Source organism: Hippocampus zosterae, chromosome 3 (assembly GCF_025434085.1).
Source record: "Hippocampus zosterae strain Florida chromosome 3, ASM2543408v3, whole genome shotgun sequence".
Taxonomy (NCBI): Eukaryota; Metazoa; Chordata; class Actinopteri; order Syngnathiformes; family Syngnathidae; genus Hippocampus; species Hippocampus zosterae.
The window spans coordinates 25,562,520-25,588,886 of NC_067453.1; the positions used below are offsets into that span (position 1 = coordinate 25,562,520).

Genomic DNA, 26,367 nt, shown 5'->3' on the forward strand with positions numbered 1-26,367 from the left:
TTGATTTATTTGTTTGATTTTTACAAATATAGTGGTTTATGTGAACAAAATGCTTAAAACTGTTGAGACGCAGGATGACATAGTCAGAGGCATCTCAATTACATCTGTTCCAGTCAATCTGTACATGTGCTACATTGTACATTCGCCGTAAAGTTGCTCAAGAATCTTTGTAGTAGTTGTTGAAGTTGATGCGCAGGAGGAAGTCTTCCAAATGAGGCTGGTAGCCTCTGTTCACTAGCTTGGTCACCACTGAACAAAAACAACGACAACAAACGTCAGCCAACGGTTCCGTGATGTCGAACACGGAAGACGTAGGATGGAGCTCACCTTTGAAGAGGAAGTGCGAGTAGTATTTGAAGGTGTTGTACGACTGCTGCATGGCGATGAAGCTGGGGTGCACTGCCTCCCCCTGCTGGCTGGCCCAGGGCAGTGCAATCAGCTGAGCACGGAACTTCAGGATGAGGCTGAAGATGCTGTGGATGATGTTCATCACCGGAGCGGCCTTCTCCGTCAGCAAAGCCCTGACAACCAAGTCACAAACAATCATGTTGGCAGGCTCCGCCCCTCAACGCTGTAAGATTAAGATTAAGATATCCTTTATTTGTCCCACACTGGGGAAATTTACAGCCTCCAGCAGCAAGAATGTAGGTAGAAAGAAGAAAAAAAACAACAAACACCATACCGTGCGAAGAAAGAAAGGCGACTGACCTGAAAATGGCCCTGTTGAGGTAGTCAGCGTGCGTGCGATGGATGGCGTCCAGGTCGCAGGCGGTGGCCATCTTGGCGGTGAATTCGCTCCATGACACCTGCAGGATCTGGTTGGCGATGTAACCTTGGATGACCTTGACGAAGTGCTGCATCTCGTGTCGGTACAGCTGCAGCTGGCGGAACTGCACCGAGCGCCCGGCGCCTTTCACCACCGCTGACGCGCACAGTGGACATAGCACGCAGTCTGATTATTCAGATTATTACCATCGAGAGTGGTCGCAAAGAGTCTACACATCCATCGGAACAGCTGAACTTTATCAGGGATCGTCAGAGGCATGTGACACAAGTTTGAATGGAATTGGTTTCAGGCAGCCACATCCCCAGTTATAAGAGGGTGTGCGCACTTGTGCAACCACATTGTCTCTGTTGTTTAGTTTTACTATTAGCCGAACGAGTGCGTCTCCTCGCACTGCGTTATTTATTAGCTTGTAAAGGGAACAAGTGACAGCTAACTCCTCTCTATTGCAATTTCTGCAAAGTTTAATATAAAAAAGTGAAAGTACGTTTTATGTCTTATCTGAAAAAAAAAAAGCATATTGACATTTCATTCGGCCTCTGATGGCGTATGACATTTCACTATGATTATTATTTTTTTGCAGGGGGGGGGCAGCTGTTTCATTGTCAGAAATCAATGTTAATAGCGTTTTTTTCCACATTTGTGCTGCCTTTGACCCTTTAACACATCGCTCTCCACATCCCCTGCGGGAAGCGAGTGATAAAAATCAATAACAAGCGTAACGCTATTTTCTATATGCGTTAAAGGACAAGCGTTGAGTGGTCTGAGCAGCGGCTCACTAATCAATAGCGGCGGATCCAATAAGTCCACACAAGGCTAGAGGGAGGGGGAAAAAAAGTTACTGGTCTACTGATCTCTGTGAATACAAAGTGGAACGGGGCCTTCCCAGAATGCAACGAGGCACTCACCCGTCCTCTTGAGGTGGAACCAGACGTCGCGCAGGCTCCACACCATGTGCTTGAGCTGCAGCTGGAAGGAGAACAGCCGGTTGTACTTGTTCATGCAGCTGTCGGTGATGATGATGTTGAGCGGCCAGGCCACCTGGGGGCGCCCACACACAAGCACTTTGAGTTGAACGTGCACAAGGGTGCCTTGACTTGGAAATCGGTTTCGTCACCACACTGGGAATTCAAAAAAAACGTATCTCAAATCACCCTTCCCCATTGAAATGAATAGAATTGTGATTTATCTGTTACAGATGAATGGCAACACCCCACACAAAAAAAGTCATATGTTTTTTAATCAGGAAAAATAACACACTACAGTGACTACACTATTGCAATTTATAAAAAAATACGACACAATTTCATAGAATGCAAAAACGGAAATTGTTTTTGCACTTTAATTTCATCTACAGTATCTAAATGGGCCTATTTCTGCTGTGCACAACTTGGCCATTAGGGGGCACAATATAAAAATATTCAAATCAATCACGTCTTTATTTGAAAACAGGAAAGTATTTCAACTTGGCAGTGCAGATGCATGCACAAACTACTTCCGATTTAATTACTGGTTTGGATTGTGACATTTTTGAGAGCTGTTTTCCAAAGTAAAAGCCCATTTTCATTTTTATTCAACACAAAGACGATCAGTATGATTCCATGGAGGACTCCAGAAGTCGGAGAATATATACTGACGAGAAGCTGAAATTCCGAGCAATTGGACAATTAAAAAAAATATATATTGAAAACAAAGTAATCAAATAATACAAAATTAATTTGATAATTGATTAGCTGTCCAACAATCGATTTAACAGTTTTTTTTTTGTCATACAGCTTTGAATCATGATTTTACTTCCGTAAATGATGACTCTCTCTTATTTGGTGATATTTATCATTTTTCAATATAATGATGAAGCAAAAAGAAGATTTTGGTCATTTTCCATCGGAGGATAAAGAATATATGCCTGTGAGTATTTTTGTGGACTCTTGTCTGCGAGTGTTGCTGTCTTTTTTGCATTCAAACATGAGTCGCTGGAAGGGTTTTTTCTAACGACAACCCGATTACGCTGCACAAAGTGCGATGTAGCAAGTGATAAACGTTTCTCCCCAAATGGTATCATTTGGGTTAGAGTGGCCGTGATGGCGAGCGCGTGTCACCTTGTAGCGCAGCTCCAGGCAGTTGAGGGAGTCGGGGGCGTGCGGGTGGAAGGTGTCGGGCAGGAAGCGCAGCGCAAAGGTGAAGTTGGCGGCCAGCGGCGTGTCGCCGTGCAGGCTGTACTGCAGCGCCTTGCTGAGGATGGAGTTGAGCACCAGCGGGGTGAGCAGCTCGCCGGGGGTCTGCCCGCTGGCCATCTGTGAGGACGCCGCACCAAGCGTTTACTCGACAGCACTTTTAAACGCGCTGAGCACACGACGTCGTTTTCCAAGCGCTTTGGACGGCTGTGGAAAATCACGTCTGATCGATTGATTGTACTAATCTGTCCAGTTTTCTGCATCGGCATCAGCCGCTCATTCTTCTTTTTGGGCTGACGTGAGCTCGTCCGCACTCCGAGCAAGGCCTCACCTTTTCAAACAGCCTATCGCTGAGCGACTGCGCAAACTCGCCGTCGTCCATCAACAGGAAGTGGCGCAGCGCTTCAAAGTGGCGCTCCACCCCCAGCTCCACAAAGAAGTAGTCCACCACCGCCTTGTTCACCAGCGACACGCTGCAGGCGGAGCAAAGGCGAGGACATGACTTGAAATAAAGGTCACAAAAATTTGACATCAGGAGGAGGAAAAAAAGTTCTGCGTTGGCCGGGAATCGAACCCGGGTCAACTGCTTGGAAGGCAGCTATGCTCACCACTATACCACCAACGCTGCGCAGGAACAGATGTGGAATGTTTGGGAGAAGGAAAGTCTGCAGCATTCCACCGTGGGGAACTGGAGGGGGCGGGCGGGCGGGGGGGGGGGGGGGGTGTCAGTGAAGCGGTTTGCTTTTCTTGTTGGGTCATGTGACGGAAGAGCAGCGGAATAAACCCCCAAATTTGGAAGTCAAATAAACACATTTCTTCTTTGTCTTTTTTTTTTGGGATGAGGTTAGCAGCAAAAGAAGAAAAATGTGAAGAGGAGAAGGAGTGAAATGGAACTCAGGGGTGACATAAGACTGAGTGTGTTTGCTCGCAAAGAGGAATTCAACACAAATGATTTCACCGAGCGGATGATAACAATTTGGCTCCTGCGCTTATTAACGAGAACCCCCCCCCCCCCCCCGAACCAAAAACAAGAAAAAAAAAACATGAATTTGCTGCCATTTTATGACACGTGGTTGTCAAGTGACTGGGCGCTTCATTTTGACAAAAGCAGTGCTTTGATGCCAAGTTATGCCATCTTGCTACTAAGGAACTACTTTGACGTGAGCTCGGGAGCTTTATTTCGACAAAAGTAGCACTTTTTGTCCCCATCTTGGTGCCGGGGACCTCGGTTGAAGTGAGCTGACCAAAGCGGTGCTTTCCAACCATCTTAAGCCAAAGAATCAAGTTGAAACGAATTAACGAGCTTCATTTGCATACTGGTAGTGCTTTACAGTCATTTTGGTGCCAAGGAACCACGTCGAAGTGAGTTGAGGAGCAGCGGCGAGAGAAGTGGCGCTCTGCCGACCTTGTGGAACCTTGGTATCAAGGAACTGTGTTAAAGTGCGCGAAGGAGCTTCATTTGGACAAAATTGGTGTCCTGCCGGCGGCCCGGTAGTCCAGTGGTTAGCACGTCGGCATCACAGTGCAGAGGTACCGGGTTCGATTCCAGCTCCGGCCTCCCTGTGTGGAGTTTGCATGTTCTCCCCGGGCCTGCGTGGGTTTTCTCCGGGTGCTCCGGTTTCCTCCCACATTCCAAAAACATGCGTGGCAGGCTGATTGAACACTCTAAATTGTCCCTAGGTGTGAGTGTGAGTGCGAATGGTTGTTCGTCTCTGTGTGCCCTGCGATTGGCTGGCAACCGATTCAGGGTGTCCCCCGCCTACTGCCCGAAGACAGCTGGGATGGGCTCCAGCACCCCCTGCGACCCTAGTGAGGATCAAGCGGCTTGGAAGATGAATGAATGAATGAATGGTGTCCTGCCGCAATCTTGTGGCACGATGGGCCATGGAACTATGTTGAGGTGAATCGAAAAGCCTCATCTACACACACACACAAAAATAGTGCTTGGCCGCCATCTGGGGCATCTAGAGGTCAACAAAAGTACAGTAGAGTGAATTGAGGAGCTTCATTAAAAGAGTTGCACTCTACCGACATCTAAAGTATGTATATATAAGTTGTCAAACATTTTTTTTCCGATTTTTGTTGTGAAAAGTGACGTATCGCGTTTTTGGCTACTCACTGCGTGATGAGCGGGGCGGTGACCGAGTGTTTGATCAGAACCGGCAGGGAGACCATCTCGCTGAGCCGCGGCGAGGTGGCGTCGGCGGCGTGGCGCAGGGCGGGCAGGCCCCGGGCGACGTGCTTGAGCAGCTGACACTCGGGGGACGACGCTGTGACAAAAGACAAACGGTGAAAAGGAAGCGCAACGACCAACATCGGCTCGGCCTTCCGATTTGACGTCATGAACTTCGTACGTCCAAACGAATCTTTTTTTTTTCCGCGCGCATGACTGACCCATGAGGCTGTAGCGGTCCTCGTAGTGCTCCACCTGGTACTGAGCGGACAAGGCCAGGAGGTATTCTCGTTCAGACTTCTCTCCGGGGGACAAGTCAAAGCCGGCGCTCCCCACCTGCTCCTCGTGCGTCTCCGACTCGCCGGCTGTTGACAGGACGCAGACGTTCGAGGAGTATTTGACATTAGGCCGCAGCGGCTTGCTGACAGCTTGTGTTGCAAATCCTCCGAATGTATTCATTCATTTTCCCATTTACTTATCCTCACGAGGGGGAGCCTATCCCAGCCGTCTTCGGGCAGTAGGCGGGGGACACCCTGAACCGCTTGCCAGCCAATCGCAGGGCACGCAGAGACAAACAACCGTCCGCGCTCACAATCACACCTAGGGACAATTTGGAGTGTTCGATTAGCCTGCCATGCGTGTTTTTGGAACGTGGGAGGAAACCGGAGCACCCGGAGAAAAGCCACGCAGGGGAGAACATGCAAACTCCACATAGGGAGGCCGCAGCCGGGATCCAACCCACGACCTCTGCACTGTGAGGTCAACACGCTAACCACTGGACCACCGGGCCGCCCCCTCCTCCTATTTTCTTTTTTATCTTCCGTGTAACGTAACCTGCCATCAAACGGAAACGCATTCAATTGTTGCGCGTGTCGCCGGAATAGCTAGATGAATAAAAGACATGGATGGCTTTCTGACAAATCGGCGCTGAGGTTCTCTCGCGGCACCCCGGTTGGGAATCTCGGGTTCAAATGAAGCTGCGCAATTCACTTCAATGTTGTTCTTTTGGCTTGGAGAGGCCACGAGGTGAGCAGCAGCAACAGAAAACGGGGGAATCTGCAAGTCAGGAATTTGGGGGGGTTGCCGGAGGGGGGGGGGGGGGGGGCGCTCGCTTGAAGTGAGAGGAAAGCTTTGTACATTGCGAGGATGCGAGTTTAGCCTGGGTCGTCGTGGAGAGCCTTTGCCACAAGTGCACGGACACATCAAAATCAGGCCATCTGTAAGCCGTTTAGTTTTCGAGGAAATGTTGTGAGAAGCGCTTGAACATTTCTGGAACCAGAATTTGCGTTCTATTTACTGGATGTCAAAAGCATTCGTACTCATTTCTGCAACGGGTTTCACTTCAATACCTGCGACGTCTTTGCTGCGATCCACTTTCGTGTCCGCCTCCAATCGGGCTCCGGGCAAAGAATGCGACGGGTTCCCCCGTTCTCCTCCCGGCGCGGAGGCCGGTGGAGCCGCGCCCACCACCACGCAGCCCACACCCAGAGCGGAATCGGAGGCGTGTCCGTATTGACTGCCCGGCGGCGGGGAGGGAAGCGGCTTGCTGGGGGTGACAACGCAGCAGCCGCCGCCCAAGCTGGAGTCCGAGACGTGGCCTCGGGCGCTTGCGGGCGACGGAGCGGAGACGGGCGGCGAGCCGGACACCACGCAGCCGACCTGAAGGGTGGAGTCGGAGGCGTGGCCATGCTTACTCCATCGGGGTTTGGCTTCGCACACGTCGGAGACAAACTCGCCCACTTTGATGTTGGCGTCGGAGGCGTGGCCGTGGAGGTTTCGCGCGGGAAGCGAATCGACAAAGTCAGACACGTTTTCTCCCACTTTGATCTTGGCGTCGGAGGCATGGCCGTGGAGGTTTCGCGCAGGGACCGGCGAAAAGAATTCCGAAACATTTCCTCCTACTCTGATGTTGGCGTCGGAGGCGTGGCCATGGAGGTTTCGCGCGGGGACCGACAAGAAGAATTCCGAAACGTTTCCTCCCACTTTGATGTTGGCGTCGGAGGCGTGGCCGTGGAGGTTTCGCGCGGGAAGCGAATCGACAAAGTCAGACACGTTTTCTCCAACTCTGATGTTGGCGTCGGAGGCGTGGCCGTGGAGGTTTCGCGCAGGGGGCGGCAAGAAGAATTCCGAAATGTTTCCTCCCACTTTGATGTTGGCGTCGGAGGCGTGGCCGTGGACATTGGGGGTAGGTTGAGGCGCTTTGACGTCGGAGACATGCTCGCCGATCTCGATGTGCGAATATGAGGGATGCGCCGTCGGAGAGCGTGAGGAACGAGCGGAGTTCAGGTTCGAAGGCGCCTCGACAGCGCAAAGCGTCTTACAATCAGAAAGAGCGCCGAGTTTTTCTGGCGGTAAAGCATGAGCGCCGTCTTTGCCTTTGACTGCCGCGCCCTCTTGCGGTTCCGCAACTTTGTCTTGCTCCACGAGCGCGGAAGCGTCGCCTTGCCCGAGCAGCGTCGCATCCTGAGTAGGCGGCCCGTTCGTTCGGGATGCATTCGGAGGCTCCTCCGGTGCGCCGGGTCCGAGGGACGAGTTGGACGTGGAAACGCGACCGTGGATCGGAAGCACGTTCTCGCCCGCGGGGGAGCGGAAGACGGAGGGCCGCTCGCGGAGCACGTCGGGCTGCAGCACGGCGGAGCCGCAAGCGGGCCGGAGCCCGGCCAGAGATTTGCGGCCGGCGATGCCTTCCAGCGGACTGAAGGGGGCGCTGAAGTCGTAGTCTAGAAGCTGCGCGGTGGGACACGCTTCAGGGATGTCCGCTCCCATCTCGTCCTGCTTGGCGTCGTCTGGGTTTTGCGACGCGGGGAGAAAGTCGCCAGAGATGAAGGCGGCAGCTTCCGCCGTCTGAGACTCTTCCGATTCTTCGGGCTTCTCCGGTTTTGTTTCCACCAGGGGCTCTGAGGGAATTTCCTGTCAAGAAAAAATACATTTGATTTGGAAGGAGATGCCATTTTGGGCACATGCCAAGTGTTTTCGTGCTCTTGAGTTCGTTTGACTTTGTGTGCCGTTTTGATTCTATGCGAGTCATAACTTCAAAATGATCCATCCAAGGAGCGAGCGCTTCTAGAGACGATATTACGACTTTAGAAAAAAGTATTCATAATAATGGTTGTACTGTATTGGCCCGAATATAAGACGGTGTTTTTTTTGCATCTAAATAAGACTGAAAAAGTGGGGGTCGTCTTATATTCGAGGTCTAAACATTATACCCATTCACGACGCTAGATGGCGCCAGATATCAATGAAGCGAATGCTGAATTTGACTCCCCAGGCCAAAGTGAACCCCTGCCACGAAGAATAAAAATCAAAATAGCGGTAGCACGCAGAAGAAAAATTGAAATAAAAAAAAAACAGTAAGAAGGAAAAGAGAAGAGAATAATAGAAGAGATAACAGAAAATGGAGAAACGTAGTGACAATCTGGTTGGTCGAAGATAGGCCAGGTTAACCGGCAGCCGAGGGGAAGTTATGATGTCATTTACATTTCAAAAACCAGAAGCCATTTATTTACGAATGTGATTGCACTTTAAATTTGAATGAGGCAACATGCTTTTTCTCTCAAATATATTGTTATAATCATTTTTTTCATTTTTTCGAACCACTTGATCCTCACGAGGGTCGCAGGGGGTGCTGGAGCCTATCCCAGCCATCTTCGGGCAGTAGGCGGGGGACACCCTGAATCAGTTGCCAGCCAATCGCAGGGCACACAGAGACGAACAACCAACCACGCTCACACTTACACCTAGGGACAATTTAGAGTGTTCAATCAGCCTGCCACGCATGTTTTTGGAATGTGGGAGGAAACCGGAGTACCCAGAGAAAACCCACGCAGGCCCGGGGAGAACATGCAAACTCCACACAAGGAGGCCGGGGCTGGAATCGAACCCGGTACCTCTGTACTGAATCATTTGTTTCAGATGTACTGTAATTATTTTCTGTCTAAAAATTATTTTGGTGTTCAAAAAGTCCATCCATCCATCATCTCCCGCTTATCCTGGGTCTTCCTCGGGGTCTCCTCCCGGTGGGACATGCCCGGAACACCTCACCAGGGAGGCGCTCAGGAGGCATCCGAATCAGATGCCCAAGCCACCTCATCTGGCTCCTCTCGATGTGGAGGAGAAGCGGCTCGACTCTGAGCCCCTCCCGGATGACCGAGCTCCTCACCTTATCTCTAAGGGAGAGCCCGGACACCCTGCGGAGAAAACTCATTTCGGCCGCTTGTATCCGGGATCTCGTTCTTTCGGTCATGACCCATAGCTCGTGACCATAGATCAAAAAGTCTTTTGTTCAAATTTGAGTCTTGAAAAAGAGGGGGTCGTCTTATAATCAGGGCCCTCTTATATTCGGGCCAATACGGTAATAACCGAATATTTAGAGCATAAACATGTATATCCAAAAGTGAAACTGAATCTTGATTCACATCACAGAGGGGAATATTTCACAATTTTATTTTCAAACATTTTGCTGGTTGTGGCTTACCAATAAAAAATCACCATTTCAAAAATGTGAAGATGACAAGGGACACAATCAAATTAATTACGTCGGAATGTGTTTTGATGAATTTATGTCCCGATAAACGCAGTCTCACTTTTTGAATTGAAGTCCTGAAATTGATCCACTTTTCGACAGTATTGCAAGTTAATATCAAGCGCCTGCATCTTTTTTTTTGGTTTGTTTTTTATATCCTGTTTCGCACAAAAACATAAGGATGACGAATAAACAGCAAATTAGCTGGGAAATGCAACGTTGTCTTTTGACTGATTCTACAGCTTTGACGGATGCCACGTAATAATAATAACAATAATAATACATTTTATTTGTGGGCGCCTTTCTAGAAACTCAAGGACACCTTACAACAAGCAGTTAAAATCACGAGTACAATGTTAAAAACAATCATCAAATAAGATAAGAAAAAATACAACAAAAATAAATAATAAAATAATGGCTTTATGGTCTGAGTGTGTTTTTAAGCCTATCACGGCGCACCTGAATGGGATGTGGCGGCACCCTGTTGGCTGTTGAACAAAGCCCGTTTTGGCGCCACTTTTTTTTTCTTCCCTCGAAGCTGCATTAATGTGGATAAAGACAGAAAATAGTATCATACCAGTGCTGACGGGCGCTGAGGTGGTGAAGCTGGACGTCCCTCCTGGCCCAAAGGATGCTTTTCCAGGATGGCCTAATCGGAAGTCACATGACATTCAGTCGCTAATGCTAACGCTAACGCTTAACAGGCCTGGCGCAACGCACCCGCAACTCTCGCCGGTCATTCTCGAAGAAGTGAGATCGAGCCTCGTCGAGTCTCGTTCTCTGCGCCCTCCACAAGGCCCGCCGTTCCTTGCGAGCCGCCTCTTCGGACAGGTGGCTGTACTGGGCGATCAGCTCCTTCCTACGGTCCGAGTCACATGCACATGGCGCGCTCGCTTTCAATTGGAAAATAACAATCGACGGGAGATTCCTGAATGAATGATCAATCAGATGCCAAATCGGGTATCAATCAGCCGCCGGACACCTGGCTCTCTGCTCCAGTTGCTCCTCCAGCGCTTGAAGCCTCTTCTCCCGGTCCCGCAGTTCTCTGGCAAAGCTGAAGTCGTCTTCCTCTTGCTTCTTTTTGGCCGCGCTGCGCCACTGCGACAGTAGGAGCGCATCGTACGGTAAGTCACGTACTGTGCAGTACTCGATATTGCAACAAAAAAAAAAGATGTCACTGTTGATCAATCAACAAATAAATGAATAAAAACATGTCGGACTTGACTGAACTGCGGGCAGGGTGTTCTGTCGGCAAGCCTTTTTTGGCCACATTTGAACTTCCAGGAATATTAAATAAATACAACCCACTTCTTAAATTGTGAGAAAAAAAAGCAGACGATTCTTTGACGATAAAAATGAAACGAGAGTTAATGACAGGACATCAACCTCTTTATGTTTGTCAACGTAATGAAAAGTAAATGAACATTTGTCACATCATATTTGAAAAGTGCTGAAGACATTGCACATTTTTGAAATGCTTTTTCAAAAACCACACGAATACCAACAACTTTTTGTTTGTCACCGGCAAAGGCAAGCAGACATTTGTTTTTGGTTTTTCTTATAATATGATGACCTCCACTATTGGAGGTGCTTTGGTTTGAACATTGGTTGCATAACATTCCAATTGGCCCTCCTCCTCTTTTGTCTTTTTTTTCTGTTTCTGACCTTCAGTGGAAGAAGCGTGGACAAATCTTTTTTTTTTTTTGAAAAGAGGATACCTCCTGCTCCTGTTCCAGATGCTGCTTGAGCTCCCGGAAGCGCTCCCTCTTCCTGGCCTCCTCAGCCAGACGCTGCGACACCTGGCGCCCTGCAGGAGACGACGGAGGGGGAGAGCGCCGTGAGCAGCTTAAAGCCCCCCCCCACCCCTCCGCCTCAACTCCCTCCCGACGCCAAAAATGTGTGCTAAGTGTCTTGCGCGCGCGCACATCAAAAGACATTGCCATCTGCCTCGGAACAAACGCCGATACTTGATGGCGCCAAGGCGCGTAAAAAGGAAACGGGGGCAGCCAACTTTGCCTGGCATCTTCTCAGGTGCGGAAAAGATGCGGGGAGTTTGTTTAAAAAAAAAAATGTGTTTGCGTGGTGATTAGGCTTCTATTCAAAACCGGTCCTCGGCGCAATTAGCCTCGCAGACACGGCTAACGTCGGTTCCGACACAGAGCGCGGCGATTTGGATGGAAGTTCAATCAACGGGGGCAAGAGAATGAGGCTGCATATCAGACACCACTTGGCATTCGACATGTGTGTGTTTGTGTTTGTGCAACACTAACCACGAATGCTCTCCAAGGTTTTGGCTGCAGACGCTCTGACCTGATTGATCAGCTCCTGGCGCGCCTCCTCCACTCGCTGGGCCTACAAGGATAAACAGCAATCACGACAAAACAAGATGCCGACACCCCTGGCTGCCAGGCTGTCAAACTCGACAAAACACGGGAAGCCTTGGAGACAAACGAGTAAAACCTTAAAATGCAATTTGGAAAATTTGGCAAAGAAAGTCAACCTTTGCTTCAGTTCCCAGCAAAAAAAAAGGAGAAGGAAAAAAAATACCCTCAAAATTATAAAGTTACACCCCAAATGAAGTTGTTGATGAGCAAAAACGCTCCTCAAGGGGAAAAAAAAAAAAAGTTATTCCGAGCCTTGAAAGAAAAACTTTTTAACCCTGAACGACCTCAAGCTTCCCACTGCATCCATCCAAGCCACGAGCGACATTTCCAAATGCCGACTTGTCTGCGTCTGAATACCTGCACCTCCCGGCTGACTGCACTGTGCTTGGCGATCCTCTCCATGCGGCCCCGGTACATGGCGCAGTCCCTCTCGATGCCCTCCACCTCCTGCAGGGAGAAGGTGACGGCGATCCGTGGCACTGGAAGCTCCGACAAGCAGATGTAGTGCTGCGGGGGTGGGAGACACACACACACACACACACACACACACACACACACACACACACACACACACACACAGGAACAGACACCTTATTATCCGCGACATATTGCAACAGTTCCTCTCTTCATTCCACATATTGTTTAATTCTATAATCCTTCACCGCGGGATTTCGTTTTAATAACATTCCCTGCCATGTGAATTATTCACGCGAGTGTGTACAGCCCAATTTCATTTTGCGCTTGGCGTTTGCAATGGTACACAACTGCACTGCATCATACAGAGAGCTAATTAGAATACAGCGATGCTTTCAGCGTGTATTTGTTCCCTCTCCAGCGCCATAACAAAAAAGTCTAATCTAAAATCACCTTTGCCCAGTCATTATATCGAAGTGCCCATTAAAACCTTGCGCGCCCACGGTGCACTCCTGATGCGCTTACTTTGGCCACCAGGTGGCAGTATAATACAGACCTACACAACAACTGTTTCTCAACTGACTGAGAAAGCTGCTAAACAGTCGTTGTATTAAAACAGAAGATAACGAATATATGCCTGTGAGATATGGTGTCAGTCGACATGGGTTTCATTTGGGTTCTTTTTTTTTCATCATAACAGACACGATGGTACCTTTCTATGGCGTTTTGGTTTGTGTTAGCATTAAGCTAGCAGAATCTCCTGAGGCAAAGTGATGGTACCATCCCATCAAAAAAACAAAACCTTCATGAGCTGCGTAACTCCCCCAATTTGGGGTTGAGCACTAACCTATTCATTGAAATAAGACCTATACTCCCGAACAAATCTGCTCTGAAAATGGTCGATTCCAAAACTCCTGAGGATTGCAGTAGTTTAATATTTCCAATACAAAACGTATGGTGTGGTTGACACCAAATGAGGCCATAAACTCCATGATGTGAAACAGAACGATCACCGATGAGGAAGCGACCTGAAATGTGTGCTGCTGATGGACATAAATAGAAACAACTTGCTGTGCTTGGAGGAGTTGACTCACGATATCTGCGGCGAAGATGTTACAAATTTAGGTAGCAACCTGAGCCAGCCCAAAATATTGTAGCGCACACACTCACGTCAAACTAAGACCACGAAAACGAAGGAATAGATGCCCGTCTGAGTGTTGTTCCAAACTGAAAACAATATCAACATAAAATTAAAAATATCTCTTGTCGAGGAGCTCTGCAGGTGTACCTAATGTTATGGTCATTGAATGAGCAAGTCGCATGATTCCGCCCATGGGATGGCGAAAAAGTGTCCCGAGACAAAAAGCAGAGCAGTGTGTGCTGCAATCCGTCACACTCAAGTCTCAGCACGTCCAGACGATGTATCATCACAGGGATGTTCACGTATTGATAAGGATTTGAAAGAGACAGTGAGTGTCCCTGCTCTGTCTCAATATTGATTTGTCGTCCCTTGCAGGCGGCGTCCTCTGTTTTTTTTTTCTAAATGGATGACAGCGACGTGAACAGCAGATATAATAATGCAACGGGCTTTGAAATATAACAAGGACATGAAATATGGGCGGAGTGAGGACATGTTTATGCTCAACGTCATAAAACACAGTGGAACCTCTGAAGAGGTCATATATTTTGCAATTTGATGGGATATGTTCATGAAAAATAAGCCTCCAAAGTTCCGCACCGTGAGCAAATGGAACATTAAATATCACATTGGGTTAGTATTGGGTTTTTTTTTGTTCCAGTGAGAGCAAAAACGGAAAATGAGATGATAACCATAGAACTACTTCTGCCGTGTAGAAAAGTCGCACGTTTACGTACCTTGGCAGAATTTGTACAAAGACAGATGTGCAGTGACCAGGCAAAACAATTTTTTTTTTTCGGGAATTAATGCTATACAGCAGGGGTGTCAAATTCATTTTTTGTCGCAGGCCATTTCGGAGTTATGGCTTCCGTTGGAGGGCCGATGCAAAATCTCAACGTTATTTATTACCCATGTCAATTTGACATTTTGGTACAGATTTCAGCAAGAATCATGAAAGTTGACACAGATGATTGGCTTCTGAGGGCCACATGAAATGATGTGGGGGGCCGGATCTGCCCCCCCGGGCCTCGACTTTGACACCTATGCTATTGCTATACAGGGTGTTGACAAAGTTCGGGTAACAGTGGAGATTTCATGTTCACCAGACCTTTCGCACGTGGACTTCTTTTCTATGAGGCAGACTTTAAACCACGCGAGAGAAAGCATTTCCAGTCAGTGTGCTGACATCGATGCCAACGCAAGCCGACTCCAACGAGGTCATCCAGAATTTTGCAAAGCGCCTCACATCATGCCAAGCAAATGATTGGAGATCAAGTTGAAAGTGTTATTTGTCAACATCACGATTGAAAGGCATGTGTTCTTGAAAATGTACCCAGACTTGATGGACACTGCAGATGCGGCGTGGCCACGCGCGTGTATGTGGCATTGTGCAACGTTTACACACGCGATGGTTCTCTAGTGATGTGTTTTTATCAACATGGCGGGCAGCTATTTTATTTTGAAAATCGTTCTTAAAGTTATGGCATGTACATGAAAAATAAATTGATTTACTTAGCGTATTAACGCTGCAAATGGCCGTCACATATGTAAGGGATGCCTTTAATCAGCGTATGCGAGATGGCGTCACGGCAAGAGTTCCTATGATGTCCAACATGCGTGGTGAATTGGAAGACGAGCGGGAATAGAACGAGGCCAACCTGAGGGCAGCATATTTTCAGGAGGTTGATGGTTTTCCCGCAGACGTACACGTCGTTGGCGATGTGCCTGAGGAAAATGGGCACGCACTCCTCCACGTCTTTCGAGATCAAAGTGTATCCATGGACCCAGAAGTGTTTGTCTGCAGAAAGAAAAAATAACAAGATAACATACATCATGGGAATTCCGATGGCCAAATGGGAAGCCCGCTGGCAGTTGAAGCCGTTGTTCAAGTAAGCGTTCACTCAATTGACCAGAGTGTTTCTAAACGTTTTATTGCCTGGAAGCTATCTTCCACAAAGCATGAGCGCTATTCATTTTTTATTTACAGAGAGTGAGTGTGAACACGTATTTGACCATATGCTATGATGGTATTTTATGGATTTTAAGTTGCACCGGAGTACAAGTCGCATTTTAGGGGGAAATGTATTTGATAAAATCCAACAGCAAGAACAGACATGTCATCTTGAAAGGCAATTGAAAATCAAATAGAGAACAACCGGCTGAATAAGTGTACGGCATGCTAACGTCACATGACCTATAAACAACGAACAGATAACGTGCCTGGTATGTTCACGTAACATATTAAGAGTTCAAGAACAGACTAACAAGTTTACCAAATCATCAGTATCACTCTTAAAGTCCAAAGCCATTGAAATCCTCTGTGTCAGTTTTAAACAAGTCCGCCAAACCCGGAGGCAGAAGATGCGGCGCTTCCTCTTCTTCGTCGCTTACGTTGGACTCATCATTGACTTATTAACACAGGCCTAGAGCGCCCTCTTGTGGGTTAATGTCAAAATAATGTGAAATGATATTTTAAGAATTTCACAGACAAGCCGCACCCCGGCCAAACTATGGGGGGAAAAAAGTGACTTATACAGGGTTCCCACTCTTCCACTTGCTTTTTATTTATGGACCTTTTAAGGACTTTGGAGGCCCAATTTAGCCATTTTTAAAGGCCTTTTTCTCCATTCAGCAGGGGATTCACGGTGGATTTATTTGACATACTGTATGTCAAATTTTCATTTTCCTACCTGTTTTGAAACTTCCATTTATTTTTGAATAAAAATGTGAAGGATTTTTATTGATTTTAGAAGCTTTCCCAAAAATTAAGGATAATTAAGAACATTTTACAACTTCTTTTTTTATGAATTTTTATGAAATTTAAGGACCCGTGGGAACCCTGTTATAGTTCGGAAAATATGGTAGCTGGCAACCAGTCTGGGTTGTACCATGCCTCGTGTCTAAAGTCAGCCGGGATGGGTGTTGACCGGTGTTCACCCGCCACCCAAATATGGACAGATGAAGCAACACCGAATCCTTCTTAACAGAGAGCCCATTACAACTTCTGACTTGTATTATTACCGAGAAATGTGTTTGGAAAAAGTTGAGCTCAGTTCCTCCTGGGCCAAATGAATGGGAGCATGTGAAGGCGTTGGGCTTCTGGAGCATTTTACAGCAAAGAGAGCTTAGTCCATTGCTGACTGCTCCCCCACCTCCTCCTCCCACACCCCTCCCGACAACTTCAGAGGGCGCCCTCCAGACAAGCTGGAGCGCAGGGTGCGCGGGGTTCAAGTGCGGAGAGTTGATGAGGTGGAGCCGACGAGCAAATTAACCTCTTAGCCAGACAAAGCAGCCGCCGTGGTGTGACCTTGAATGGAGCGCTGCGTGACAAACTACATTTTGGCCAGGCAACGGTGAGCAGCATGCATTCGGCGGGTTTTATGGATTACTGTTCAAACACAATAATTGCAGTGAGCCGGAACTGTCACCTCTGCAGGCTCACAAATAATAAAGATGAACGCCATACAATTAAGAAATGCAGGACTTCATATTAGGTAAGAACACAGCGAACAAACAAACTTCAGTTAACTCGAAACGCCTTAAAGGGGGACATAGTCTGGAAAATGTATTTTGTACCATTTACAAACATTTGGCCTGCCTATCAAGTGGACAATCAAATAACCGAGTAAAATCATTATCTGCCTATTGCACTTTGATGAAATGGGATAAATGAGCTGCCAGTGGTGGCTTTGCGCAAGGTAAGCAGAGCTGCATTGAGTTTGTCGCGCGGTCCGCATTTTAACCGGCAGAGCGAGAGCGGGAGCACGTGTGGGAAGAGGTCGACACAATTGTTGCGAGCAAAAATGACCAAAAAACAGGGCTGGGTTTTTTTTGGTTTGACTCGTGCTTGGGCTTACTGCCGATTACTGTCCAATAACGTGATGCAAACCTTCACGGACACAAGGACAAATCCGGTAGGGCAATAAAAGAAACGTAATGAAATCATTTTTCTTCCGCGGAAGAATACATCCCGAAGGATTTATCGGCTTGAGACGCGGTTTTCGAACAAAATGAAAGCGAGAGAATAATCAGAGGGTGTGCATGTCTGTGTGTGACCTCGTGCTTTTTGCTTTCCATTATTTGGGTAATAGATTAGTCTTTGATTTGACAAGTCATTGATTAGCCGGATAATATGAAAGCAACAGCAGCCGCATGACCTCCAAAAATGGGACTAATTGTTTCCTTTCACTTTTGCAAAAACACACGAAAATCTTTATTTATCTTTATTAAAGGGGACAAAACACTGTTGATTATGGTAAATCGACTTAGGCCTCTGAAATGCTTTGAAGCTAGACTTCAGTGTCTGAAACCCTTTTGTGAGGGAATCACGAAGGGCCGACAAAAGGTGCGGCATTCCTGCCATCATCCCAAAGGCAAAAGTGAGTGGTAAGCAGAGCTGCACTGAGTTTTCTTGGATGCGGTGATTAGCCTTAGCTACTGTGTTAGCTTCCGCGAGCAGTAATCACGTGATTGCTTGATGAAGTTGCCGATGCGGTGTTGGTTGGTTGTCTTACTGTTTATTGTGTTAAATTGCTCCATGCACATCACTTCGTATGCAGCGATGGCTGTTTGAAAGTGCTCTATAAATACTGTTGACTTGACTTTGGAATTTGCAAATGGTGAACCGCAAATATTCACTGTACCGTATTTTCTGCACGAAAAGGCGCACCCCAAAGCCTTCCATTTTCCAAAAAGCGCACAGCGCGCCTTAAAATCCCATGCGCCTTGTGTATGGTCATCACGATTTCAACGCCAAAATGGCTCCTTGCTAGAAACATGCTTACAACTTAAGTTCAAACTTAAGGCGATCGGTTTCGCAATTGAACACGGAAATTGAGCAGCGGCAAGCGAGTTCAACGTTAATGAATCAATGTTATAACTGAACTGTGTCGCTGCTTTAAGTTTTACTGACATCTGATCGTTCTGTTGGCATGTCCTTGAGCGTAGCGCCATCTAGTGGATGCATTGTAGATTGCAGCTTATAATGCGATGCGTCCAATGTATGAAAAAAATGACAAAGAAGGCCATTCATTGAAGGTGCGCCTCATAATCCAGTGCACCTTTTAGTGTGGAAAATACACTACTTCAACTTTGCAACCGTTTTAGATGTAATTTTAAAAAGAAACTAAAATACCTCTGAAGCCGAGGTACTCTTCGTTGACTTGGATCATGAACTCGCCATAAACGTCTCGAAACACGCCACTGTACACCCAATCGGACACGAACCTGATTCAAGAGAGAACAGACGATCGAGACAGGCAGGTGGAAGGTTTTTTTGTTTTGTTTTGTTTTGTTTTGTTTTGTTTTGTTTTTCAGAGACGAGACGGCGGCGTGCGCTGCCGACCTGGTGTAGGGCTCGCAGCTGCTTTTGAGGAGGGAGAGCAGCACTGGGTAGTTCTCGTTGCTGCAGTTGTTCTGGGCTTCGTTGTACAGGTGGGAAAGCAGCTTCACACCCTGAAAGCAACGGCGAGTGGCTTTGAGCCTTCTGAAAGTCGAACACGAGAGCTCGACGGCGGATGAAAAGCAATTTACCACGGGGAAGGCAGCCCGGTCGCCACCCAGAGGCCCGTCCACACGGCACAGTTCTGACAGATACCTGAGATGAAAGCGGAGCGGCTCATTGGCATCAAGGCCTTGGTTATCCTTTCATCTAATTGCTAAAGGCTTGAAAATTAAAAGCAGACCTTGGTCTTACCCGCTTAAAAAAAAAAAAAAACCTTCACCTGAGTTGTTGGCCGACCTTGCGGAAGAGGAAGCCAATGGTTAGCAGGCTGAGTCTGGGAGGCGTGCTGAGAACACACGCTCTGTAGTAATGCAAGTACTTCCTCAGACCTCCCGTGAAAGCCTTCGAGAGACACAGACACGCCATCGTATGACATTTAATAAACGTCCTGAACCGAAAACGGAGTTACAATGGTCCGGTTTCGAAGGTAACGAACGACTTTGCACACGCAGCCGCACAAGACGCCCCGCTCCGACAACACTCGACTTCCTGTTTTTATTGTTTTATATTGACGTCCTAGAAGTGGTTTTCATCGGTTAGTGTTCCGACTTATATTTGGCTTTTGCATTTCTTTTTTTCTGTATTGAAAGCTCTGTTCCTTTTTAAACTTAACGTACAGTTTTTGATTTAACCTTCACGTGCAACACATTTTCATGAAACGATTATTAAACTTTTGCCCCGAAATACAAACGCGGTGTTAATGACGAAATGCTACGTGGATTCGAATAATACCGAATACGTGCTTGAGGAATAAAACCTCTGTCTCATTTGTGATAAACATTTAGGCCTACTGCACGATTGTATATTCATGTTGGTCAAGACGGTGTAACCTGGAGATCGACATCGTATTATTAGGCGGAACGCCGAATAAAAAGTCTGACGACGGCTGACCTGGAACAACACGTTTTAAGTTCTCCCATGTTTCAACTCGGAATGACCTCAAAGCAACATCAACAAAACGGTACTAATCGGAAAAGGTTGTATTTGCATATTTTAGGAGAGATGACTGTGAATGCATATGTAAAGACATGTCTGTAATTCTTGATGACTAATCACGAATGACATCGGCCGACCTTTTTTCCGTGACGCTTAAATTTGGTATAATTTATTATGGCAGAACGTAATAAATTAAAAACCATGTTGGTTTTTTTTTCTTTCCCCCTCATAACTTAATGTTCAATTAAATCTTACTTCAACAATCTTGTTGACAATTACATGAAGTGCCCTGTCTGGGCCAGTAGAGTCTTATGCAAATTTGAGTTAATTTAAACATGAGAAATGATTAGAAACGCGCTCAAGTGTGAGAGTGCACTTAACTTGGCTTGTTTGAATGTTTGCCGTCTTACTCTTTTCGTTTTTAATTTCTCCTGCAGCTTGTCTCGGCAGCATAATGGAAGAGAAAAAAAAAAATTGCGTTGGCAAATAATTGCCGCCCCAAAACATAACGCTGTCCGCAAAAACAAAAAAGAAAAAAAAAGGCCAAACGTGTTGCCCGTGGTGACATGTACATACCTGAAAGACCAGGCCCTTCTTTTCAGGACTCTGCAGCGAGAAGCGGCTCAGCCTCAGGTAGTAGGTGCCATACTGGGCCAGCTCGCCCAAAAGACGAGACACGCTTTCCGGAGAGGCTCCTGACACGCACACGCCGGGGCGCACGTCGAACTGAACACTCTTGGGAAGACCACCCACAAAAAAAAAAAAAAAAAAAAAAAAAAAAACAACACAGAAGCCTGTTTCAGACTAATAACAGTTCATAAACTGTCTGTATGAAAGCCATCACATTTCACAGCGAGTCACGTCCGTTGCGACTTGCGCTTTATTAATATATGAGAGCGACTTTGGTGTTTGTTGTCCTTCTTATGGATTTTTTATGAGAAGTTGCTGGCCAGCGTTCTTGTGGGAGGCACAATATGATGCAATGCAATTTTGCACGACACAACAACCGCCCGAGCTTACGCGACTCCGTCGAGCGCAACTGCCATGTTATCACTTCACAAGACAAAAGACACCGTAAAAAGAAAATAACTCTTCTGGAGGTATATAAAATCTTTATGGGGTGGCAACAAAAATAAGCTCCCTTGTGATTGTTTTTTTTTTTCTAGAACGAGTTGAATTTTTAATGGGCTATTTTATACGCTTGTGCTTTCTGCTGTTCTTGGAGTAACTGTACAGTATCCATTCCAGACCCTAAAGATGAGAAAAAAAATGGAGAACTAAAGGGATTTTTCCAAAATAAACAACTTTTAAATGTAAATCGCCCTTGCAAAAGGCAAAAAGCATCTTGATGCATTAACAACACAGAGTCATTTAAAAACATACCAATTGTAAGTTGTTACAATTCACCCGCGAAGAGCACATCGAACCTACCGTATTTTCCGCGCCATAAGGCGCACCCTGTATTGTATTCCCTTTAGCGCAGCTCCATCTAGTGGATGCATAATGTAACCGCAGCCACTAGTGTAGCTTCTATTCCATGCGCCTTAATAATGCGGTGTGCCCCATTTATGAAAACAGTTTTAAAATTTATTGAAGGTGAGCCTTATACTCCGAAGTGCCTTATGGTGCGAAAATACGGTACTTATTTTTCTGTGTGAAAGAAAATGTCTTTCTTTCTTGAGTGCATTTTAAATATCACAATAATTTCGAAATTGCAATCTTGAACCCCCAATAAGTCCGGCGATGATGGACACGTCCACCGAAATTCATGTCAGTCTGCAAAACTGGTCTCTCATTCGTCACAAACAACAATTGCCTGATGCTGAATTTAATCACACCTCATTCAAGAACAAAACCTTTGTAATCGCCACGCTTAGCTTCTTAACAGATGGAGAGCGAGAGGGTTGTACCTGGTTGAGAGGAAAGGTGGTGGACGCCACGCCGATCAGCACGTTCAGGAGGTCGCCCACGAGCTCGCCTTGAGTGTCGACGGGCAACGGGAGGAGCGGGGAGGGCACGCTGCCGCCGACCACCCTCATTTCGCCTTCCCACAGGCGGTACAGCTGGTCGAAGGCCTCTCTGCCGCTCTCGCTCAGGTACAAGGACTCTCTCCTGCCGGGCGGCCTATTGGCACGCACAAACTGGGTCAATGATCAGATTGCATACCACGTGTTAAAAAAAAAAAAAAAAAAAGACAACGTTATCCCGTCGTTTTAAATACACAATGCACAATTCTCTTGGTTGGATGTTTAGTTTGACAGTTAACTTTTAGAGTGACAATTAACCGCTTCAACCCTCTAGTTTAAAATTTGTTCCCTCTCTGCCAAACTGTCGCTTGATGTGAAGTTAGACAAGTTCATTGCCACGCACGTCATTAAAAAAAGAACAGGCGAGCAAAATCTCGTCTTGATAATCTCGGAAGTCCGGCCCACATTTCTCAAGGCACCGCTGTACTGGCTCTTCCATCGTCCGTCAGATGGCCCCCTGCGTGAAGTGGACTAAAAATATTCATCGATAATATTTTCATATCACATTTGGAGAGGCTGACATTTTTTTGTCATGAGGACCTTGAGCCCCATTTGTTAGTCTATGCAACGCTGCCAACAAACATACTGAATGAACATCAATGCCAATCACTCAACCAGCTCAGGGCCAAAAGCCGTATAATGAAGCGTTCGAGGATTTTTGTTGACTTAATTCAAACATACTGGCCTTGAAAAGTTGTTTTCTGTAACCATATATTCATATTTGATTCGCATATTTCAGGTGAAATTACTTTTCAAAGCCTGACCTGGAAGAGAAACGGAATATATTTTTCAACGGCAGATTTGAGGAAGCGGTCAATTGTGGTCAGTCGAGGTGAACAAGGGTTAATAATGTTGTGCGTGGCAAACTGTCCTTCGAATGATGATCGGAACCTCCGCAAAGGTGTCAGGGACTGAAGTCTCACCAGCCGACGGACTCCCAGCAGCAACGCACGCCGGGCTCGAACGTTCGCAGAGCTTCCCACACATCCACCTCTGGACCGGGGCTGGCCTCCGACTGAGAGTCTGGCGTCAGGTTGGAGGCCGACTGGAAGCCTTCATCGTCAGACTGATCCAGACACGGCGGAACCTGCATCAAACATGGCGATGCGTTTGACTCCAAATATGCCACACCGGAAGATAGTCAAATTTCATCAGAAACATTTGATGAAGGCAAATAAATTTGGAAGATTGTAAATGTGTCAGTCTCATTTTTGTGGGTTGGGTGACTTCTGTGACGCAGGAAAACAATGCCCCTATCGAATAAATAACATAAACGCGACATTAATTAACGTAGGGGGCATTTCACTTCGCAAAAGTGACCGTCTTTTTATGACAAGCTGCGGTTAAAAAGTTACTTTTATGCAGTCACTCATGCACCGCGTTGCTCCTTTCGGTCCTCTAAAAACAATGGACAAATTGCCAAGATAATAAACAAAAATAATTCATTAAAACAAGACAAAAATGTTTGGGGTGATAACGGCACTGTGCGTGACGGCACTGGTTCGCATGTCCGCCTCATAGTTCAGAGGTCGTAGGTTAGGATCCACAATACCCTGAACACCGCAGCAAGTAAACCGCAATATATTGAAGCGAGGGGCTGTGATTAAATAAAATGTTGATTTCTAATTTGAGTACAATTATTCAAGTAATAAAGTCTTGCCTTTCTGTCATCTGCGGAGGAGGGAAACTATAGAAACAAGACTTATACCCTGATGGTCAGCCCAGTTACATCAACGTTGCTGGGCACAGGAGGAAGGTCCAGTCTGATGTCCAGGTCTGAGGTTCGAGTGTGCTGCAAGGCTCCAAACAAGGTTAACCTGGTCTCTTTCTCAAATCTCTCCTCCGTGTCCATTTTAGTCTTGACAGCCATCAAGCCTGCACCTGGCTGAGCTTCCATCAACCTCCGAGTTCCGCACAAGTGCTCCACGGACGCCCACTCCTCCCCGCAGACGAGCCCCCAGGCGCGGGCCTCCAGCCTCTGCAGCTCCGTGCTCTGGTAAGGCCAGGGTGCGGGTCTCCGCAGCACGGGCCGCTCCCGCCTCATGTAGTCCCGGCTGAAGCTGGGCGGCGGCGGGGGCGAGGAGCCGGCCAGGTGCACCAGGAGCTCAAGGACGGAATCTAGCTCGCTCAGGCCAGAGGCGGCTCCCTCCGGAAGCGTCTCCAGCAGCTCCTCCAGCCTCTCGGCCTCCTCCCGGCAACCCGCTACTCTCAGGTCAAAGCATATCATCAGGACTCTGTTCCTCGGAGGAGAGCTGAGCCCAGGGGTCGCGGGCGCTTTGACGCCATACTGGAAAAGCTTGGACAGCAGGGTGCCATAGGCTCGCTTCTTCAGAGCTTTGTGGAAGGCTTCTCTTGAGACGCCTCCAAGGGCCCGACGCTTCCACGACACCCCGGCCAGGCTGCTGTCACACAGGGCGGTCAGCAGCTCTGTGATGCTGGAGCTGGTGCTGCAGCCGGACTTGATGGGATGTTGAGGGCGCGGGTACATGGTGGCACTTACTCCTCCAGCCTGGATGACAGGAAAAGATGATGATAGATTAAATTGTTTAACACTCTATGCCAAATGCCATGAGATAGGGCTGGGCCATAATGGAAAAAAATCCTCAGAATTGTTTTGACTGATTTTGAAATTATAATGAATAAACATGGGCGTTCATTCAACAGTCTAAAACACAGGTGTCAAACTCCGGTTCTAGTTATCCTGCATGTTTTCCTTCCTTCCCTGATGCAACACACTTGATTGAATTGACCGGGATCGTTTTAAGGATCCCGAAGAACTTGCTGATGCACTGTCCATATATGGCTACGAGCGAACTGAAGGTATTGTTCGCTAAACTTGCCGATATCGAAAGGTGAGGTTAGCAACATATAATTGTGCTTTCCGAGCGATTCGGACGATGTAATAAAATGTGGTTACCTTCAAGTTGTTGGCTGTTGTCGGCTCATTGTACAGGCAGACTCGATAGTCCTTCTGCATGCTAGCACATGCTAACGGTTGTTGTTAGCATCACTGGTCAATCAATTAGCGATTCTGCGGTTGAATTCACGAGCGTCCCGTTCCAAACGCTTATTACTCTGCTTTCTTGGTGTTGAGTGTAAAAAGAAAACTCTGCTTATGTATTATTTGTATGGCTAACGGCTAGTCTGTCATTCATTTCCCATTGCAGCAAGGAGGCAATGGGAACATCCTTAAAGGTGATTGGCCAACAAAAAGTCATGCCGGCGTTTATTGGCTGATTCTTCCTATATTCCACACTGATTGGTCAGATCGGTCAGTCGTACACCGCGCTTTGGTGATGGTGCGTTCAGGTGACGACACAAAAATAGCAAACTTATTTATTCATATGAAATATTGTTTAAAAAACAAATTATTACGTCTTCAGGTTCGATATAATAATAATAATAATAATAATAATAATAATAAATTTTATTTATGAGCGCCTTTCAAGACACCCAAGTTGTCTAAGGCCCTCTAACTTTGGAGTTCAAGAGCGATATTACCGGTAGATTAAAAAAATAATTGGGACAGGTCATTCGGAAATTAGGTTACAAGATTAAAATGTGGTTGTACAATTTTAATGCTGAAATAACATGTAACAAACAGTTTTAATTATTTTTAATAGTCATAATAATCAACAGTAATAATTATGTTAAACACCCAACAGTAATAACTAAACATTGGTCAAATATACATATACACTTTGTCTATAGTTGACAGTTTTCTAAATCAATTTACGAGAATTCACGTAACCAATTTGGGTATTGAGTTAGGATGACTTTTTTTGTTAAGTTTAAGGCAACTCTTGATTCTATTAAGAATTCCAATGTAATGATTTTAGAGAGTTTCTTATAAAACAATGTGAGGCATAACACACATTCAAAATCTTGAAAAAATACATTTAAAACATTTAGTACATAATGTGTAATATAAGAGAGACTCAAGTTAATAATAATAATAATACATTTTATTTGTGGGCGCCTTTCTAGAAACTCAAGGACACCTTACAACAAGCAGTTAAAATCACGAGTACAATGTTAAAAACTACATCAAATAAGATAAGAAAAAATACAACAAAAATAAATAAATAAAAATAATAAAAATAATGGCTTTATGGTCTGAGTGAATAGGCTTGTCGAAACAGATGTGTTTTGAGGCGGGATTTGAAATGTGTTAATGAGGCTGTATTACGAAGGTCAGCGGGGAGTGAGTTCCATAGCTGGGGAGCAGAGCGACTGAAGGCTCTATTTCCCATGGTGACGAGGCGAGCAGGGGGGACAGAGAGGAGGACAGAGGAGGAGGAACGAAGAG

At 46.5% G+C, this 26,367-nt stretch overlaps 2 protein-coding genes and 1 non-coding gene across 3 annotated transcripts in view; 1 reads left to right on the forward strand and 2 right to left on the reverse strand.

Annotated features, from left to right (window-relative positions):
- Positions 1-25,426, reverse strand: tubgcp6 (tubulin, gamma complex associated protein 6). Its single transcript, XM_052060667.1, has 25 exons — positions 24,976-25,426; positions 23,767-24,567; positions 22,982-23,145; positions 21,942-22,155; positions 20,608-20,766; positions 19,316-19,437; positions 19,125-19,188; positions 18,937-19,046; positions 18,727-18,818; positions 15,251-15,390; positions 12,398-12,547; positions 11,927-12,008; positions 11,375-11,463; positions 10,639-10,754; positions 10,377-10,515; positions 10,234-10,305; positions 6,481-8,041; positions 5,353-5,496; positions 5,078-5,228; positions 3,290-3,431; positions 2,884-3,078; positions 1,693-1,825; positions 709-922; positions 328-521; positions 1-249 (listed from the first exon to the last, which is right to left on the reverse strand). Exons 1-25 carry the CDS (start codon positions 25,033-25,035, stop codon positions 158-160), a joined length of 5,400 nt encoding a protein of 1,799 aa, XP_051916627.1. The 5' UTR covers positions 25,036-25,426; the 3' UTR covers positions 1-157.
- The window catches only part of LOC127597570 (SRSF protein kinase 2-like), a 446,193-nt gene that overhangs the window by 48,877 nt on the left and 370,949 nt on the right, over positions 1-26,367 (forward strand). The gene's annotated exons all lie outside the window — the stretch shown is intronic.
- Positions 3,512-3,583, reverse strand: trnag-ucc (transfer RNA glycine (anticodon UCC)). Its single transcript has one exon. It is a non-coding gene; the product is annotated as a tRNA-Gly (tRNA).